The sequence below is a fragment of the Sus scrofa genome, chromosome 5, assembly GCF_000003025.6.
Source record: "Sus scrofa isolate TJ Tabasco breed Duroc chromosome 5, Sscrofa11.1, whole genome shotgun sequence".
Taxonomy (NCBI): domain Eukaryota; kingdom Metazoa; phylum Chordata; class Mammalia; order Artiodactyla; family Suidae; genus Sus; species Sus scrofa.
This window is the reverse complement of record NC_010447.5, coordinates 85,145,975-85,166,321: the sequence shown is the minus strand read 5'-3', so window position 1 is coordinate 85,166,321 and position 20,347 is coordinate 85,145,975. Positions and strand designations below refer to the sequence as shown.

The following is a 20,347-nucleotide window of genomic DNA, read 5'->3' as shown; positions in this document are numbered from 1 at the left end:
AGTCCTTGCCCCTCCTGTGGTTGGGGGCTAGGGTGAGGCAGACAGGTCAGTCATGTCTACAGTGATTCGTTGGTGTATAAGTGGGGAGGAGCTGGGTTGCAGTTCTGCAGGGAGTTGCTCATCCAGAAGATGACACTTGAGTTCAGACCTGAAAGGTGAGGTCTCCCAGGCCAGTGCGAGGACACCTACCCTGAGATGAGATGTGGTGCCAGTCTGTGAGCAGTGGAGATGGGACGTAAACTTTAACTTGATCACTTTGGCAGTGGGAACAAATTGAGAATCAGCTGAAAGGAGGACGAGCAAGGAGGGAAATGGGGAGACCACTGAGAAGTTTTTACATTAGTCTGAGCAAAATGAGGGCGGCCAGACTCGGGTGGCAGCAGAAGAGATTGTGACAAGCCGGATTCTCGATCTGCTGTGAAGGTAAGAGTTAATAGGAGTTGCTAATGGGTTGGATGAAAGTTATGGGAGGGACAAGAACGATATAAAGGTTTTGGCCCCTGGCTTGAGCAACTGGAAGAGTAGAGCTGTTAAGACGAGAAGACTGAAAGGAGCAGGCCTTCAGACATGGTAAGTTTGAGGTGAGTGTTAGGCAGCCAAGTGGGGGTGTTGGGTAAAAGGGTCTGGAGTTCATGGGCGAGATGTGTGATGGAGATGAAAATATGAGCGTCATCCATGAACCAATAGTATTGATCGATTGCTTTTTAGGGCCGCACATGCGGCATATAGAGGTTCCCAGGCTAGGGGCTTGAATCGGAGGTACAGCTGCTGGCCTACACCACAGCCACAGCGACAGGGGATCCAAGCTGCATCTGCGACCTACACCACAGCTCATGACGACACTGGATCCCTGACCCACTGAGTGAGGCCAGGGATCGAACCCACATCCTCATGGGTACTAGTCAGATTCGTTTCTGCTGAGCTATGACGGGAACTCTGAATGGATAGTATTTAAAGCCACAGCTCCAGATGAGATCAGCAACAAAATGGTTGTAGATAGACAGGACAGGAGGCCACAGACGGAGTCATGGGCAGTCTGGAGTTTGGTGAGCTGAAGGACCAGCAGACTAACAATTGCAACTTGGTGTGGTAAGTGCAGTGGGCGTGGGGTCCTAAATGCAGTATGTTCTTGGGCAAAACTCCTTTGTTGGTTTGTTCCTTTTGCTACCTGTCTGTCCTCTACTGTGTGCCTCACACTGTTTTAAGCAGTAGCCACGCCAGTAAATAAACACATTTTAGTTGCTGGGGGAAACTGGGGACAATAGATAATAAGAAAACAAGAAAATATCAGCAGTGGTCTTTTTTTTTTTTTTTTTTTTTCTGTGCCTGAGGCACGTGAAAGTTCCCAGGCCAAGGACTGAACCGGAGCCGTGGCAGTAAGCAGAGCCATATCAGTGACAGTGCCAGATCCTGAATCCACTGTGCCACCACCAGAGAACTCCAGCAGTTGTCTTATCTGTTCCTCCTCCTCAAGTTTGTTGTAAGGATTTAATAAGATAATGCTCATGAAGTACTTACTTATCTCAGTGCTTGGACCAAGAAAATGCTCACTTGCATATTCCTTGGTGTGATTTGGGTCCTGTCATCATTTGCCTGGCAACAGACAGTTAGTTCCCTCTTTCTCCCAGCAGTCGTGCTTCTGCATGGTCTTTCCAAAATGTTCATCTTACTGTGTCACGTCTCTTAAAAACCCTGGACCTGCCTGTGCTCTCTGGCTTCTGTGGCTTTGTGTAGGCTCTCTGTCTTCTCTATTGTCCCTCCCTCCCTGGTTTTTTACTCTTATTCCTTCTTATCTTTTTCTTGGAGATGACCTTTCTGATGAAGGCTGCCCTGCCCTCTCTCTGCCCCCTCTTTTCTCTCGTGGGTTTTATTGCCTGTGTTGTTTATTCAATGCGCCCCCATTAGACTGTAAGCTCCATGAAAGCCAGGTCTGTTAGGTGTTGTATACCAGAGCCTGGCTCCAGTTGGAGCCTCAGTAAATGTTTGTTGAATGAGTTGGACGCCCACCTGCTCATAGTGCATGCTCTGTTCTCTCGCTGCGCTAGGATATCACGAGGCTGTCAAATTAAGATGTAGCACGTCACCAGCGTTTTCTTTATCTTCCCATTTTAGCTTGACATTTTATTGTGAAGCGTCGTTAGGGGAAAGTAAAACTTTACTTGGATAAAGATTTGCTTCCAAATTATATGAAATGAATAAACATATCCCTGGAGTGTTTTAAGTTGGCAAGTATGGTGATCTAGTATTCAACATACGCTTTGTGTTATTATTATAATTTACTTACTGACCTTAAAAGGAGAAAATGATTTTCTAATAACAGTCTCTGAAGATTGTCATTTGAGTGGATTTCCTTACTCATAACCCCTATCTTTAAGACTATGGATTTACGATGCAGTTATTAACATGCCTAAATTAGAAGATCAGCTGCTGTGGGGCTACGAGTTTAGCCGTAGAAAAATTGTTGTGTAACTGTGTATATTCACATGGAAAGGGCTGAAGAATTTCCATGAGTGTGGAACTCATCAGAGACCAGGCCTTTGGCATCAACAGCAACTTACTGCTGAGTCAGATGGCATTCTGAGCAGACCAAAACATGGGAAATTTTCATTTCAGTTATGATTCAGGAAAATGAGTCGCTGGTGTTCACTGTAAGTTCATTTATGAGGTCAGGCCCTCAGAACTGGGAATACTGCTAATCACATGGAAGTGAAAGAAGAATCTAATTTCTCATTCAGGGGCCAGCATAAGTATCTAGAGAGAGCATTCTGGGCCTGAGCTGAGTTTGGTGGTTCTGGGCAGCTGATCAACCGGGAAGCACCTAGCAGGTGCGTAAAGGCTCTGCTTAGTACCAAGGTGGCCTTTTTCAACAGTCGGGGCAGACTTTCATATTCATCCGGTCAAATCTCCCTTCCCCAGCCCTTATTTTATCTTCACAGAAGTTGAGAGGGTTTGCAGACTATGCAGTCCTAGTTTACAGAGAAAGAACGACATCCCAAGCAGTTAATCGGATAAAGCCAGGGCCAGAATCCAAATCTGATTTTGTTTTCTTTATGGAGACACCCGGGCTCACTGGGCTGCACGATGAGTGTTTCAGTTAGAAGTGGAATCCTCCTGGATTCATGGCAGATGAACACCAGGCTAGGGGCCGAGGCTTGGGTTTCAGCAGCTGGGGAAGTTTTTAGAGATCCGTGTTTCTTATTTCTGATTCATTTGCTGCCCTCTGACAAATAACTTTCTGAGACAACAAATCCTTTTTAGGAGGAAGGAAGAGGGAGCTACTATTTCTTAGGGTCTTTTGTGTGTCAGGTACGGTGCTGGGCACTTTCTACACATTATTTAGTCAAATCCTAATGACAAGGCTGCAAAGTGTTATCTCTGTTTTCTAGATGTGGAAACGGATGCAGAGGTTAAGTCGTCAGGGCCCCACAGCCAAGGGGTGGAGCTTCGGATTTGGTCCATGGCTCTCAGCCTCCGATGTGGCCCTTGGGGAGCCAGGAGTATGACTCCAGTTCTGCACTTAATCCATTGTTCATTTTGCTCGTGCACGTCCCGGGTCGTGTGTGACTGATCCTGGGTCCTGAGTTCTCAGAGGTCATGTCTGAGGTGGTCCCTGCTCCTGGAGAGCTTCTACTCCTGGTATCCTGGTTAACCCATCTCTGTGCCTATAGGGATTGCTCTTGCAACAAAGAAGCAGAGGCCATTCTGATGGGAGCCAAGCAGACAGCAGAGGCTGGGGGATGCTTTGACTTTGCCAGCACTTGGCCACAGTCCAACCTAGTCTCAATTCACAGATGATTCAAGCACTGAGGAAGGAAGGTAAGCTTTTCTCGCTCCCTGGAGAAAAGCCTGTTTCTACTTTGGAAACTTTAGGGGTTCATTTAAATTTGCCACAGCCCTGGGGTTAGTGGATCCATATGCTTTTTCCTGCCATTTTCATTTCATTTCCTTTTCTCCTTTTCATTTGAAATGGTGCCAACTCTCAGAGCCTCAGTTTCCTCCTTTGTCAAATAGGGACCACACCTTCTAAGTGCAGGTTTTTGTGAGGCTGGAAAAATAGCAAACCACTGACACAGGTCTCCATAGTGTTAATTATCTTTCGTCCTACTTACAAACTCCCATTCTTTTGCTGCCCATGTTTCCATGGTTTATAAATAGGGATGGTGAGGCTTTCGCTCCACAGAACACACCTCTCTCCAGGTGGCCTTCTCAGCCTCATGGTAGGTCTCTCCTCCTGGCTGTTAGCTCCCAGGAGACAGACCTTGCTCAGCAGAAAAGCTGTCCCAAACATCATTCTCTTTGGGTTATGCATGTACCCATTGAGGGGTGAAGGACTGGGAGCAAGATGAAAGACCCTGGGCCAGCAGCTTGGCTTTGGCTGTCAAGTAGATCCAACTTCAGGTCCTGGCTGCACCAACATCCCAGCTGTGGGGCCATTGGTAAAACGGTTTAATCTTCTCAAGGAGCTACTTCCAAGGAAGTCTTGGTTGTGGGGATTTATATGGGCTGCCCAGCTTCTCAGGGGATCTGGAGGGCCTAGTCAATCCAGAGCGAAACATCTCCCACTTTGCTTTGTAAAACCTCCCTCACACCCAGGTTTCACCTCAGACCAATAACTCAGATTCACCAGAGATAGGACCCAGGAATCCATAATTTTGAAAGTTCCCTGGTGATTGCAGAGGTGGCAGAGGTTGAGAACCTGTGCCCTCCGCCCTCCCTCTGGATGGCCATCGAAGCCATTTCCGGTCCCACTCCTGCGCCACAGCCAGCTGTGCCTGTGATGTCTGCTTACGCAGTGTGCTCTGGCCACCTGCTCTGTTGTGATGCTCTCAGGAGTGACTGGGCAGCACAGATGTCTGTGTGCATGTTAACATAGCTGGGGGGGGGGTGTTTCCTGCTTGGATTCGATAGCTAGCTCATAGAGCAGGTCTGCCAGGGTAGGATTATTATAAATTCCTCTTCCAGTCACTGCTTCCAGACACTCTGTCCAGGTGTCTCACACCTTTTATCTAGCGCTGTGACATTCCCATCGTGGCAGACACTGTTGGTGGTTATCCTAATATCCAGTCTCTTCCTTGTCCTCACCAGCATCTCCTGTATTGTTGGGAGCTGCAGTGCGCTCAGCTAAAATCAACACCAGCTACATTGTCCAACTACTTATCTAGGAGTGGCAGATGTAAAGAGAGATGTAAGCAGAACTCGTAGGGTGAAGCTTCTAGGAAGGGTCTCTAAAAGGTGGCTTTCTTCAGTTGGGAGGCAGGAGTCCTTGGGTCCTTAACCATCTTTTTTGCTGCCCTGAATATGGATGTATTGACTGCTGCTCCAGCAGCCATTATGTGCTCATGAGGTGACCTTGTAGACGATGCCATATGCTAAAGATGGCAGACCAGAATATAGAGGGAGTTTGGATTTTGATGAGAGGTGTAGAGCTACCATTCCTGCCTTGTACTATCTATTATCTCTGGAGTTCATGTTACATGAGAAAAAAATTCAGCCCCTTGCTTAAGAGACTCTTATTTCTGGTCTTTGCTACTAGCCCCTGAGTTCAGTTCCTGATATCCCCTTGAGTAAGCCAAGTGTATGAGGCAGTTCAACACATGTCAGTGTCCGTTATATCGCTGCCTCCTCCATCCCCTCACCCCAGCCCTACACTGCTCTCCTCTGATAAATAACTGGAAATCAAGCCATGAGGTTGTTGAAGTTTGGTGGGATCTCAGTCACAAGCAAGTGATGCATGGACCATGCCCAGCCTACAGATGAGTTTTGTTTGGCTCACACTTACGTTTTTAAAAACACTCTGAACTTGTTGCCAGCATTTGAAAATCTGGTGATTTCACACAATCCTGATTTCTTAGAAAATCTTGAGCCAGAGTTGTCTTTCCTTTGTGGCAACAATCAGCTGCCGCTGAGTATCAGCTGCCCCTGAGATGACGACCCTGGATCATCACAGCTCCCCTTCCCTCGTGTCACCTGTGTGGCCCTGAAGGCACCTGAGTGTGCAGTCTCCCTTCTCCCTGCCAAGCCCACACCCCAGAAATGGCCTCCTACAACGGAATTCCTGCATTTCCTGCCCCTTTGCTCTTTTCCAGTCTCCCCTGACTCAGCACATAGCACATGGGGGTTTTTTGGTTTTGTTTTCTTCTCTCAGAAAACTGAGCATATATTTTGAGAAGCGGCGAGAAATCAGTCTCCCAAAGGTCAGAAAACAGCTGATGTTGCTTGACTTTCCTCTTCGTGTGTCTTACTGACAACAAGAGGGAGAACCGCAGGCTCCCTGGGGAGCAGCTGTTGGGCGGCACCGAGGCATCCAGAGGACCATTAAATTGAGTATGAATGTGGATAGCTTGGAACGGCTTTTATTTATTACTGTGTTGTGAACTGACCTGGGTCTTGAGAGCGGCTTCACCTCAGCTGGCTGGTGCTGAGACGACCCTCGAGGTTCTTAAATGGCAGGACTGGCAAGATGCACGTTAGCGTCTCTGGGCTCATGAAGTAACCTGTGTGCTTCTCTGAAAACCTTAGTGGCTGTGCTGCCACCTTCAGCTGCGGTGACCCTGCTGGAGCCATTAAGCGGAGTCTCTATTGCTGTCTGGTATGTAAGTCTTCGTATTGCTAGTCATTAACTATGCTTAGTGAAATGCCCATCCAGCTTTTACAGACAGAGGTCTCTGGGGTTTTGGAGAGAAAAAACTATTTTGATGATAATTTGTAGCTATAATTATTTATGAGCAACACACAGAGTTCAGTAGGTTGGGAATGGTCATCCTTTCATTAGCAACTCTAAGTAGAATGGAGCCACGGTGGGCACAGAGCAAGTTCTTGGTGAGTAGATTGGCTTGAGATGAAGACAGGCACCAGTGGACCTGGCATTTTCCAGGTTGGTACCGAAGTCTTAGGGTTAATTCCACTGCAAAAATAAGTTCTGCTTCTTGGGTACTGATGGAATCTCACAGTATGCGGGTTGGTGACTGGGCAACAGTCCTAATGACGGTGCCTGTCTGCTTTGGAGCTGGTTGCTGCAGGAAGCAGGATCCTGTTGCTGGGGTAGGCTGGGCATGGGGTTGGCTGGAATGGAGTTTGGGGGAGGCCGATTGAACCTTCATGCAGGTAGACTGCTGGGCTGTGTTGGCTGCTGACCAAATTTTCTGTTAAGAAAATGTGTTTATAACTGTCAGGCTGCTTCATTTTCATAGGAAACATACTTGGCGAATAGCCATATAGAAAGAGAACTGAAAAACTTAATGCCTTAAAAAAAGGCTTCATTCGGTACAAACTTCTGAACATGGTCATTACATTCCGACGCTGGCGAACTCTGGAGGCTGCCCACTTATCAGATTTTCATTTCTTTTCAGAAATAGCTTAGGAGCAATGCTGCTTGGGGTCCAAGTGGGAATTCTCACTGATTTTTGAGAATTTGGCCATGTGTTCTTTACCTCAGCCTGTCTTTTACTCTGTCATATCCAAACATTGTACGCACCAGCAAAGTGCCGAAGTATTCCAGCAGAAAATCTGCTATGTCTTGAGAAAAATCACTTCCATGACTTATTAATGAACTAACTAGGCATAATTTTCATGGGGTTCATTTACGCAAATTTATCATAGAATATCGTTTAAGAAGAAAAAATGTAACGATTGAATTGAAGTCTTTTTTGAAATAATATTAACATTCAAGGATCTCTACCCCCATGGATATTTCAGTTGCCAATGTGTCAGGTTTGTCCAAGAAAATTAGGTGAAAATCCCTTACTACATGGGCTGGCTCTTTTCTGTTTGCCCCTCAGACTCACTCTTCCCTCTTCCCTGCCCTGCTGGGGTGACTGGAGGTGACTTGTGTAGACCAAATTAATGGGCTCCTTGCCATGTGGTTTCCAGTGTGTTCGGTAATGCAGGGTGGAAGGTGGAGAGTGAGATTAGAGTGTATTTTTATTTATTTATTTATTTAATTGTATTTTTAAATGATTTTTATTTTTTCCATTATAGCTGGTTTCCAGTGTTCTGTCAATTTTCGACTGTATAGCAAAGTGGCCCAGTCACACATATATGTATACATTGTTTTTCTCACATTATCCTCCATCATGCTCCATCACAAGTGACTAGATATAGTTCCCAGTGCTATCCATTGCTTATCCATTGCAAAGACAATAGTTTGCATCTATTAACCCCAGATTCCCAGTCCATCCTACTCCCTCCCCCTCCTCCTTGGCAACCACAAGTCTGTTTTCCATGTCCATGAGTTTCTTTTCTGTGGAAAGGTTCATTTGTGCTATGTATTAGATTCCGGATATAAGTGATATCCTATGGTATTTGTCTTTCTCTTTCTGACTTATTTCACTCAGTATGAGTCTCTAGTTCCATCCATGTTGCTGCAAATGGCATTATTTTGTTCTTTTGTATGGCTGAATAGTATCCCATTGTGTATATATACCACATCTTCTTAATCCCTTCTTCTGTCGATTATTTTTTTTAATTGAATTTGATGTACAATATTGTATTAGTTGCAGGTATACAGCAAATATATACATATATACAGTTAAATATATACAAATATATATACTTTTTCATATTCTTTTCTTTCTTTTTTTCTTTTTCTTTTCTCTCTCTTTCCTTTCTTTTCCTTTCCTTTTCTTTTCTTGACCACACCTGCAGCATATGGAAGTTCTCAAGCTGGGGGTTGAATCAGAGCTATAGCTGCTGTCCTATGCCACAGCAACAGCAGCATGGGATCTGAGCTGCAACTGAAGCCCACACCACAGCTCATGGCAATGCCAGATCCTTAACCTATTGAGTGGGGCCAGGGATTGAACCTGTGTCCTCATGGATACTAGTTGGATGCGTTACCACTGAGCCACAGCAACTCCCCATATTCTTTTCCATTGTAGGTTATTACAAGACACTGAATATACGTCCCTGTTCTATACAGTAGGTACTTGTTTATCTGTTTTATGTATAGTAATGCTATCAGTTAATCCTGAACTCCAAATTTATCCCTTACCCCTTTGGTAACTCATAAGTTTGTTTTTAGTGTATATGAATCTATTTCTGTTTTGTAAATAAGTTCTTTTGTATCATTTTTTTAGACTCCATATATAAGTGGTATTATGTTACTCGTTTTTGTATGACTTATTTCACTTATTATGATAATCTCTGTGTCCATCTATATTGGTGCAAATCCCATTATTTTATTCTTTTTAATGGCTGAGTAATATTCCATTGTATATGCATATACCACATAGTCTTTATTGATTTATCTGTTGCTGGACATTTAGGTTTCTTCCATGTCTTGGCTATTGTAAATAGTGCTGCTGTAAACATTGGGGTACATTTTGGAGTTTTCATCTTTTTGAAGAACTTCCATACTGTTTTCCATAATGACTACACCACTGTATATTCCTCCAAACAGTGTAGGAGGGTTCCCTTTTTTCCACACCCTCTCCAGAATTTATTATATATAGTCTTTTTAATGGTGGCCATTCTGACTACTGTGAGGTAATACCACATTGTAGTTTTGATTTACGTTTTCCTAATAATTAGCCACGTTGAACATCTTTCCATGTGCATGTTGGCCATCAGTGTGTCCTTCTGGAAAAATGTCTTTTAGGTCTTCTGCCCATTTTTTGATTTTTTTTTAATTGATTATAGTTGATTTACGATGTTCTGTCAGTTGCTGCACAGTGTCTTTTTTTTTTTTTTTGGTTATTAAGCTGTATGAGCTATTTTTATGTTTTGGGAAATAACTCCTTGTCAGTCACCTCATTTACAAATATTTTCTAACATTTCATAGGTTGTCTTTTAGTTTTGTTTATGGTTTCCTTTGCTGTGCAAAAGCTTTTAAGCTTAATTAGGTCCCATTTGTTTATTTTTTTTGTTTCCATTACTCTAGAAAAATGGATGCAAAAAATATTGCTGTGATTTTTGTCAGAGTGTTCTGTGTTTTCCTCTAGGAGTTTTGTAGTACCTGGTCTTACATTTAGGTCTTTAATCCATTTTGAGTTTATTTTTGCATATGGTGTTAAAGAGTGTTCTAATTTAATTCTCTTATGTGTAGCTATCCAGTTTTCCCAGGACTACTTATTGATGAAAATGTCCTTTCTTCATTTTATATTGTTGCCACCGTTATCATAGATTAATTGACCATAAGTGCTGGATTTATTTTGTGGCTTTCTACCCTCTTCCATTGATCTATGTGTATGTTCTGGAGCCAGTACCATACCATATTGCCTTTTTTTTTTTTTTTTTTTGGCCACACCCATGTGTGGAAGTTCCTGGGCCAGGGATTGAACCTCTGCCACAGCAATGACCCAAAACCACTGCAGTGACAACACCTTAAACTGCTGTGCCACAAGAACTCCAGTACCATACTCTTTTGATGACTATAGTTTTGTAGTATAGTCTGAAGCCAGGGAATGTGATTTCTTCAGCCATGTTCTTTCTCAAGATTATTTTGGCTATTGGAGGCCTTTTGTTTTTCTCTTACAAATTTTCAAATTATTTGTTCTAGTTCTGTGAAAAATGTCATTGGTTATTTGATAGGGAATGCACTGGATCTGTAGATCACCTTGGATAATGATTCTTCTAATCTAAGAACATGGCATTAGAGTTTGGAAGTGTTCCTTCCTCTATAATTTTTTGAAATAATTTCAGAAGGTAGACATTGACTTTCTATAAATATTTGGTAGATATAAATATTAACCTGTGAAGCCACCAGGCCCTGAACTTTTGTTTGTTGGGCGTTTTTAAGTTACTGACTCAGTTCCAGGACTGTTCCTATTTCTGTTTCTTCCTGATTCAGTCTTGGAAGATTGTACCTTTCTAAAAATTTATTCATTTCTTCTAGGTTGTGCATTTTATTGGCATGTAGATGCTTGGAATAGACTTTTATGGTCCTTTGTATGTCTGTGGTGTTGGTTGTGACTTCTTTTTCATTTTTGATTTTATTGATCTGGGCTCTCTCTTTCTTGAACTGGCTAAACCTTTGTCAATTTTGCTTATCTTTTCAAAGAACCAACTTTTAGTTTCATTGATCTTTTGTGTTTTTTTTTTTTTTTTAGTCTCTATTTCTTTTCTTTTCTTTTTTGTCTTTTTAGGGCTGCACCTGCGGCATATGGAAATTCCCAGGCTAGGGATCGAATTGGAGCTGTAGCTGCTGGCCTATGCTACAGCAATAGATAGCAATGCCAGATCCAAGCCATGTCTGTGACCTACACCACAGCTCATGGAAACACTGGATCCATAACCCACTGAGCTAGGCCAGGGATTGAACCTGCATCCTCATGGATACTAGTCAGCGACAACAGAAACTCCTAGTCTCTATTTCATTTATTTCTGCTCTGATCTTTATGATTTTTTTCCTTCTACTAACTTTGGGTTTTGTTTGTTCTTCTTTCACTAGTTGCTTTAGGTGTAAGGTTAGATTGTTTATTTGAGATTTTTCTTGGGAGTTCCTGTTGTGGCACAGTGGAAACAAATCCGACTAGTATCCATGAGGATGCAGCTTCATTCCCTGGCCTCACTCAGTGGGTTGGGATCTGGTGTTGCTGTGAGCTGTGGTGTAGGTCGCAGATGTGGCTCACATCCCATGTTGCTGTGGCTGTGGCATAGGCTGGCAGCTGTAGCTCTGATTTGACCCCTAGCCTGGGAACTTCCATATGCCACAAGTGCAGCCCTATAAAAAGAAGATTTTTCTTGTTTCCTGAGGTAAGCTTGAATTGCTATAAATTTCCTTAGAACTGCTTTTGTTGTGTCCCATAGGGGTTGAATCATTGGGTTTCATGTTCATTTTTCTCTAGGTACTTTTGGTTTCCTCTTAGATTTCTTCAGTGATCCATTGGTTGTTTAGTAGCATATTGTTTAGCCACCATGTGTTTGAGGTTTTTGCAGCTTTTTTCTTGGGTTGATTTTTATTTTAAGATCTATTTTGTCTGATATGAGTATTGCTACTCCAGCTTTCTTTTGATCCCTGTTTGAATGGGATATTTTCTTCCATCCTCTAACTTTCAGTTTGTATGTGTCCCTAGAAATGAAGTGGGTCCCTTGAAGACAGCATATACATGGATCTTGTTTTTGTATCCATTCAGCCAGTCTATATCTTGGTTGGGGCATTTAATCCATTTATATTTAAGGTAGTTATTGATATGTATGTTCTTATTGCCATTTTATTATTTGTTTTGGATTTGTTTTTTTCTTCCCTTCTTCTCTCCTCTTGTGGTTTGATGACTATCTTTAGTATTGTATTTGAGTTGATTTTTCTTATTTGCATGTGTACCAATCATACATTTTTGGTTTGCAGTTGCCCTGAAGTTTCAATATAGGAGTCTATGTATATATATACACGAGATTGTTTTAAGTTGTTGGTCTCTTAATTGCAAGTGCATCTCCAGTGTCCTGCATTTGTACCCTCCTCTTCTCATGATTTCTGATTTTGGTAGCATAATTGTGCCTGGATGATTTCATATCTTTACTGTATATGTGCCTTTACTGGTGAGCCTTGTCATTTGTGGTATTTTTGTTTCTGGTTGCAGCCTTTTCTTTTCTGCCTAGAGAAGTTCCTTTAGTATTTGTTGTAAAGCTGGTTTTGTGTTGCTGAATTCTCTTAGCAAAAGCTTTCGGCTGTTATCCCTTGGTTATTATGGAGTATCCTTCTTTGTCTCTTGTAACAGTATTTTAAAATCTGTTTTGCCTGATATAAGAATTGCTACTATGGCTTTCTTTTGATTTCCATTTGTGTGGAATACCCTTTTCCCATCTCCTCACTTTCAGATCTGAAGTGACTCTTTTATAAACAGTGTATTTAGATCTGTTTTTTTTCTTTTTATGGCCACACCTGTGGTGTGTGGAAATTCCTGGGCTAGGGTTTGAATTGGAGCTGCAGCTGCAGGTCTATGCTCCAGCCATAGCAACACAAGAGCTGAACTACATCTGTGACCTTTGCCACAGCTTATGACAATGTCGGACCCTTAACCCATGGAGCAAGGCCAGGGATCAAACCTGCGTCCTCAGGGACACTATGTTGGGTCCTTATCCTGCTGAGCCATAACAGAAGCTCCAAACTTCTAACTTCTTGCTCTATGTATCCATTCTCCCGAGTTCTGTGATCATCTTTATGATCTTTAGTGGGAACTCTTTCTGAGGTAGATTGGCTATCTCCACTTCATTCAGTTCTTCTGGGGTCTTATTTTTTTCCTTCACCTGGAACATGTTCCTCTGCTGCTTCATTTTGTCTAAGCTACAATTTTTTTTTTCTTTTTTAGGGCTGCACCTGTGGCATATGGCAGTTTCTAGGCCAGGGGTCGAATTGGAGCTGTAGCCGCCGGCCTGCACCACAACCACAGCCACAGCCACATGGGATCTGAGCTGCATCTGCGACCTACACCATAGCTTGTGGCAATGCCGGATCCTTAACCCACTGAGCAAGGCTGGGGATCAAACCTGCGTCCTCATGGATGCTAGTCAGTTTTGTTAACTGCTGAGCCACAACAGGAACTCCACTGTTTGTATTTTTATGTATGTGGTAGGTTAGTTATATTTCTCCACCTTGGAGAAGTGACCTCCTATAGGAGACGTCCTGCGCATGCCAGCAGTGCACTCCCCTCAGCACCCAAGCTGTATGTTCTAAGGGTTCCCCCTAAGAGGGCTTCATGGATCCTTCTTTTGTGGTGGGCTATGTGGGTGGTCTTGTAGGCTTGCTTGGCTCCTGGACTGCTTGGTGGCCAGGCCTTGCCCTATGTGGATGGTGGTGGCTGTTGTCTAGAAGGCCTATTGCTGAGGGGGAGGGGGAGGGAATGGGATGGACTGGGAGTTTGGGGTTAGTAGATGCAAGTTATTGCATTTGGAGTGGATAAACAATGAGATCCTGTTGTATCACATAGGGTTTGATATCTAGTCGCTTGTGATGGAACATGATGGAGGATAATGTGAGAAAAAGAATGTAGGTATATATGTATGACTGGGTCACTTTGCTGTACAGCAGAAATTGACAGAAAAATATAAATCAACTATAATAGAAAAAATAAAAACCTAAAAAAAAAAATCCCAAAAAATCCAGTAGAAGGGCCTAGTTATAAGGTGGCTGGTTGTGGAAGCCTAAGAGTCCCTGGGGCTAGTGCTGGCCTACTGGTGGGCAGACTCAGGGTCCTGACGACTCTGGAGCTATTGCCCACCACTGGCAGGTGAAGCCAGGTCCTGGGGTTAGCGTCAGGCTATTGGCAGGCGGAGCTGGTGTCTGGAGTCTGGCTTCAGGGCCCAGGGATCCCAGAGCTCGTTTCCGATCATTGGGTGGAGGGGAGGGGGGCAGTTCTTGACACAGGTATAAAGTCCAGGGTGTGCTGAAGTTGTGTTGGCCTGCTGGTGAGCAGGGCCAGGCCCAGGTGCTCCCAACATTGGTGGACTCCTTCTGCAGGCTGTTGGGATCATAGTTTTCTTGCTTCTTACGTCTGCCCCCTGATGTCTTAGTTTCTCGTGCGTGGCAGGGGTATGTCTAGAGGCGGCTGTGGCTCAGGAAGTCTTTAGGCGGTTTGTCTGCTGACACATGGGGCTATGGCCCAGTCCAGTTAGCTGTTTGGCCTGTGGCGTCCCAGCACTGGCCCCTACAAACTGTTGGGTAGGGTCAGGTTTTGGTGCTAATGAGCCAAGATATCAGCTGCCAGCATAGTGTTCATGTGTTTCAATGTTCCCCAGTATGTCTGACACCAGTGTCTGTGTCTCCAGGGAAAGCTGCAGCTGCATGCCAGCCCCAACCCCTGGGAAGACGCTCCAAGACCGGCACTTAGGTGAGACCCAAGCTCCTATCAGATTACTGCTTTTGCCCTGGGTGTTGGTACACGTGAGATTTTGTATGTGGCCTTTAAGAGTGAAGTCTCTGTTTCCCCCAGTCATGTGGGGCTCCTGCAATTAAGCCCTACTGATCTTCAGAGCCAAATGCCCTGGGGGCTCATCTTCCCAGTTCCAGACCCCTGGGCTGGAAGCCTGATGTGGGACTCAGAACTCTTACTCCTGGGGAGAACCTCTGCAGTGTAATTATTCTGCAGTTTGTGGGTTGCCTACACAGGGTATGTGGGATTTGATTATATTGCAGATCTGCTCCTCCTGCCCATCTCATGGTGGTTCCTTCTTTATGCCTTTAGTTGTGGATCTTTTCTGGTAGGTTCCAGTCTTTTTCATCAATGGTTGCTCTGCAGGTAGTGGTGATTTTGTTGTGCTCATGAGAGGAGGTGAGCTCAGGGTCTTTCTAATCTGCAGTCTTGGCTGCTGTCCCTGAGGTCAGGGTGTTTTAATCCCTGGCTCCCTTTCCTCTTCTTTTCTTTTTGCTTTTTAGGGCCACACTGTGGCATATGGAAGTTCCCAGGCTAGGGGTCAAATTGGAGCTACAGCTGCCGGCCTATACCACAGCCACAGCAACAAGGGATCCGAGCCGGATCTGTGATTTACACCACAGCTCATGGCAACGCTGGATCCCCGACCCACTGAGCAAGGTCAGGGATCAAACCTGTGACCTAAGGGATACTAGTCGGGTTTGTTACTAGTCAGGAACTCCCCTGGCTCCTTTTCTGGGGCCCACAGCACCTGTCTGGCAGCACCCTCCACAAGCCTCCTTTCCTGCTCCCTCCCCATTCCAGCCCAGGATGCCACTGCACTCCTGTTTCCCTATATGCTGCCAACACCTTTGTAAGTATTCTGTTTATTAAACTCTTAAGTTATCCCAATTGGAGTGTGCCATCTGCTTCATGAGGGAACAATACCGATGCAAATAAGGATTTGAGCCGCAGAGATAATAAATAAGAGGATTGCTGACCTCTTCGTGGTTAGCACAGATGAAAAGTGGCCAGATCCGTGCAGGTGAAGCATTACTGTCTAAAATCCCAGCCCAAACCTGCCTTCAGGAAAGCTGCCCTTCTGCCTCTGCGAATGTTGCCCCATCTCAGGATGGTTTTGTTGCTTTGGGGTTCAAAGCCCTAGTCTTCGGCTTGTGAGGCTGGGAGCATTCGGAGACTGATTTGGCATGAAGAGTAACGCACTTGGATCTGGCGGTGGGGAGATCTTCTCCTGAAAGTCCCAGGCTATGGAATGCGAATCATTGATTTTTCCATTGTCTCTCTCTCTTTTTTTTTTAGTCTTTTTAAGGCCACACTCACAGAATATGGAGGTTTCCAGGCTAGGGGTCGAATCGGAGCTGTAGCTGCCAGCCTACTCCACAGCCACAGCAACACTAGATCCTTAATCCACTGAGCAAGGCCAGGAATCAAACCCAAAACCTCATGGTTCCTAGTTGGATTCGCTTCCGCTGCACCACGACAGGAACTCCTCCACTGTCTTTCTAACAGGGCAAGTTGCCCTGTTATCACTTGCTCACAGGTGGCACATGTTTTAGGAAAAACAAAAGGATTAATGGAGGATTGTTATGGAAAGTTTGTGTCCCCTTAAAATCCATATGTCGATGTCCACAGTGATGGTATTTGGAGATGGGCTTTGGGGAGGTAATTAGGGTCAGATGGCTTGTGGGGGTGGGGCCCTCGTAATGGGATTAGCACCTTTATGAGAAAAGACACCAGAGAGCTTGACGCCCCCTTCCCTCTGCAGGCACACAAAGGAGGAGTCATGTGAGCACCCAGCAAGACAGCATCCACCTACAACCCAGGCCAAGACACAAAGGCCTTAGGCTGGAACCGCCACTCTGGTACCTTGATCTTGGACTTCCCGGACCTCCAGAACTGTGAGAAATAAACTTGTTTCATCCAACCAGTGTTGTATTATGGTAGCCTTAGACCGACATATAGATGCTGTTCTATAATAGTAACCCAGTTTCGTGGTGTTTGCTCTTTAAAAAATTTTCATTTTGGCAATTCTTGCTTACAGTGCCTCCTCTTTTTTTTTTTTGGTCTTTTTAGGGCTGCACCTGCAGCATATGGAAGTTCCTAGGCTAGGGGTCTAATTAGAACTGCAGTTGCCGGTCAATGCCTCAGCCATAGCAATGCAGGATCTGAGCCACATCTGTGACCTACGCCTCAGCTCATGTCAACGCTGGATCCTTAACCCACTGAGGGAGGCCAGGGATCAAACCCATGTCCTCATGGGTACTAGTCAGGTTCATTACCACTGAGCCACAATGGGAACTCCACAGCCCACTTTAATATTTAAAAGACAATGGGGGGCTTGATGGCTGAAATTCAAGCTTTAAAGTTTCGTGTATCTTTTTCAGACTGGTTGAACTTGGAAAAGACCAAATTTTCTCAACAATTTTGCCAAATAAAATATCTCTTTAGTTGTGGATGCTGAGAAGGCTGGGCCCTTGGTTCTGATCCTAAATAGAAGTGAGAAGGTGCTCACAGAATGATGCCAAGCACCAGTGGCTGTACAGTTTCCATTTTATTTTGTGTGCTTTTTTTAATAGGATATAAATAATGACAAAAATTACAAAATTTATAACTGGAAGCCCAAGCATATTTACACATAGGTTTCTATTTCAGCAAAGCTACTATTTACTTTGCTCCTATACAGTTTCCTTTTGGTACCATATTTTAGTGTTATTTTACTCTCAATTTACTACATACATATCAACAGTGAATAGGCAAAATATATACAAGGAACTGTTCAGTTCAAGTAATTTAATATTGTATTAAAATTCTTCAACACTGAACTAAAACCATATACTTCTGTCAGTTTGAAATAAAATTTAGTTGTCTTCAGAACTCACCAACTGATGAATGTAACTGATAATATCAGGTTTAAAATAATATTGGTTAATTAAAAAAAAACATTAAGACAATCCCACTATTTATCAGTATCGCTATAATGAACTTCAAAATGATTCACAATATGATTGGTTAGAACAATATACATTAAAATGTTATTTTTTTCTATAGTGATATTGGTACTGTTATATAATTTGATTCTACATAAATATACATCATGGTATCATACAAATACTCCACAGAGACATTAAAAAAATTAAAATACCTTAAAGAAACGTAAGTAAATTTTATTTAATCAAAGAGTAAGCAAACATTTATTTATTTATTTATTTGATTCAAGAAAAGAGTTATTACTTTGGAATCTCTCTCTTTTTTTTTTTTGTATTTATTTTTTTCTAGAAAAAACAATTTTTTTTGCAATAGAATTTTATTAACACCTTTCTCAAATGAGGTTTCCATGACAGAAATCTTGACAGCAGGAGCCCTAGATTTTTTTTTTTTTTTAAACATGTTCTCTAAAACCATGAAGATTTAAAAAAAAAAAATCTTTGCAGGCTTATGGCTGCGTCAGCACTTTGGGTAAGACGCCAGTTTGCTTGCCTGAATCTCCTGCTGTGGCGAGAGTCGCTGGTACTCTGCCACGCCCGAGCCAGTCCTCTTGGTAGTAGCAGTAGAAGTTTAGTTATGTGATGTGAAACCAGAAACATCCCTCACAGCTAACCTAGTTTTCTTATCATTAGTGAAACATTCTTTTAATAAAAATATTTAATACAAGACACATTTTTCTGTGCATAATAAATTCCTCTGTTTTAAATCATTATGTTTTTGAATCAATCCATAGATGTAAAGGTTCTCTTTATCTGACATAGTTGATTACATATAAAATTCACAAATATAGAAATTGGGAAACAGGATTTCCTGGCAATCAGGGGGGGTGGGTAGTTTTTGTTCTTTTGCATGAAACAATACTCAGTGAGATAATGACTTTACAGATGCTTTTTGGGGGTAGTTGAGTTTCTCCTACCTTGAAAACTGCTGACAGTGAAAAATAAACCCAAGATGTGTATACTTTTAGGCAGTATTAGAGATCCCCTGTATTTTTTTTTTTTTTAAGGTATTATCCCCAAATACAGCAAAGCAAGTGTTGGGGCAGAGTCATCAGAAATACCTCGGGTGGCAGCAGGGAAGGGAGTCAGGACAGTCAGCCGAAAATCTCAACTCGTGCCTTTCAGGGGTTACGGCTGGAAAGTCTTGGTTGCACTTTCTGTCACTGTGCAGAAAGAACGTCCCCAGGAACGGCCAGCGGCCTCTCGCCCGTGACAAGGCCACACAAACAGAGCAGTTCTTCCTCCTGGGCTGGGTGGAAAGCCTGCTCTGGGACTGCTCGGCGTGCAAGGCACCGCGAGGACGGGAGGACGGTGAGTATCAGAAAATCGTGGTCTCATACTTGGTATTTATCCCCCGCTTGGCCTCCTGTCCTGGCTCCACAATCCACGGCAGATTGGCCAGAGTCTTTTGCTCAGATGGGTCGATCTGCTTTAAAACAGAAAGGCTGATGCCTGTTATACGGTACCTGCACGGGGTGCCCACACGCATCCTGACGCTGCCTGGAAGCCAGCGCTGCGCCCTGGCAGGACTTCAGGATGTTGGTGCGTGAGAATCGTTTGTTCACTCTTGATACACTGACTGCATGTGGACCGTGTGTGAGGTACCCGGTGGGGGGGAAGGGTGAGAGACACACCTCTTGTTCCAGAAGGCACCCAGGTCGGGAGGAACACACACATGGGAACACTTCAGTACTGATCAGTGCAGTTTGAGGGGGAAGAGGGCACACTGGGCACCCAGGAAGGCCACTGACTCCACAGTGGGAGTCAGGGGGGCTTCCTGGAGGAGACGAACTGGCTATGTACTGCCTACCTCTCAAGCCTCCATTGGTTTCCATCACAATCAGAATAAACCCGGAGTCCTCAAGGACTGCCCACCTGCTGCTTCCTGCGTGCCAGGCCCGTGGCCAGGGCCTCTGCAAGCGTCACGGCTCGACCCAGGGCTCCTCTCAGACGCCCTCCTGCTTCACACCCTGACGTCAATCAGAGTGCAGATCAGATATCACCTCCTCGCTAGTTTATCCCGTACAGCACAGCACCTCACCTTTCCTGCTCTCTTCTCCTGTTCTGCTCTTCGCAGTCCTTATGCCACAGACCTCAGCCTTGTTTATCCTCTAGTACCCTGTATGCTCATGGGGGTGGGGATTGTGTCTCTTCTGTTCACTACTGTTTTCCTCAAACAGCTCCTGGCAACCAGTAAACAGCGGGCACCCAATAAGTACCTGTTGACTAGACAGTATTTAAAAATGGAGGTCATGTCAGAGTTCCCGTCATGGCTCAGTGGTTAACAAATCACACTAGGACCCATGAGGTTGCGGGTTTGATCCCCGGCCACGCTCAGTGGGTTAGGGATCTGGTGTTGCTGTGGCTGTGGTGTAGGCTGGCAGTAACAGCTCCAGTTAGACCCCTAGCCTGGGAACCTCCATATGCTGCAGGTGCGGCCCTAGAAAAGGCAAAAAATACAAGTAAAATAAAAATTGAGGTCCTGTCGAAATGGAGAGCAGGAGGACAAGTGAGAGTTTCCTGGCGAAAGCAGGAGGTTGGGGAACAGCATGTGCAAAG

The 20,347-nt window shown here is 44.2% G+C and overlaps 1 protein-coding gene and 1 long non-coding RNA gene across 27 annotated transcripts in view; one reads left to right on the top strand and one right to left on the bottom strand.

Annotated features, from left to right (window-relative positions):
* On the top strand, positions 819-16,875 carry LOC110260817. The gene is made up of 3 exons (XR_002344324.1): positions 819-6,589; positions 14,701-14,762; positions 16,570-16,875. It is a non-coding gene; the product is annotated as an uncharacterized LOC110260817 (long non-coding RNA).
* ANKS1B (ankyrin repeat and sterile alpha motif domain containing 1B) overlaps positions 17,580-20,347 on the bottom strand; it is a 1,068,238-nt gene continuing 1,065,470 nt past the window's right edge. For 11 of the 26 annotated variants that reach the window (XM_021093000.1, XM_021092994.1, XM_021092999.1 and 8 more), the window contains one exon: positions 17,810-19,217. In XM_021093000.1, the coding sequence (XP_020948659.1) occupies positions 19,107-19,217 (111 nt within the window). In that variant the 3' untranslated portion in view covers positions 17,810-19,106. Of the gene's footprint in view, positions 19,234-20,347 lie in introns of all 26 variants that reach the window. The other 15 variants (XM_021093010.1, XM_021093013.1, XM_021093016.1 and 12 more) reach the window with 5 other exon arrangements.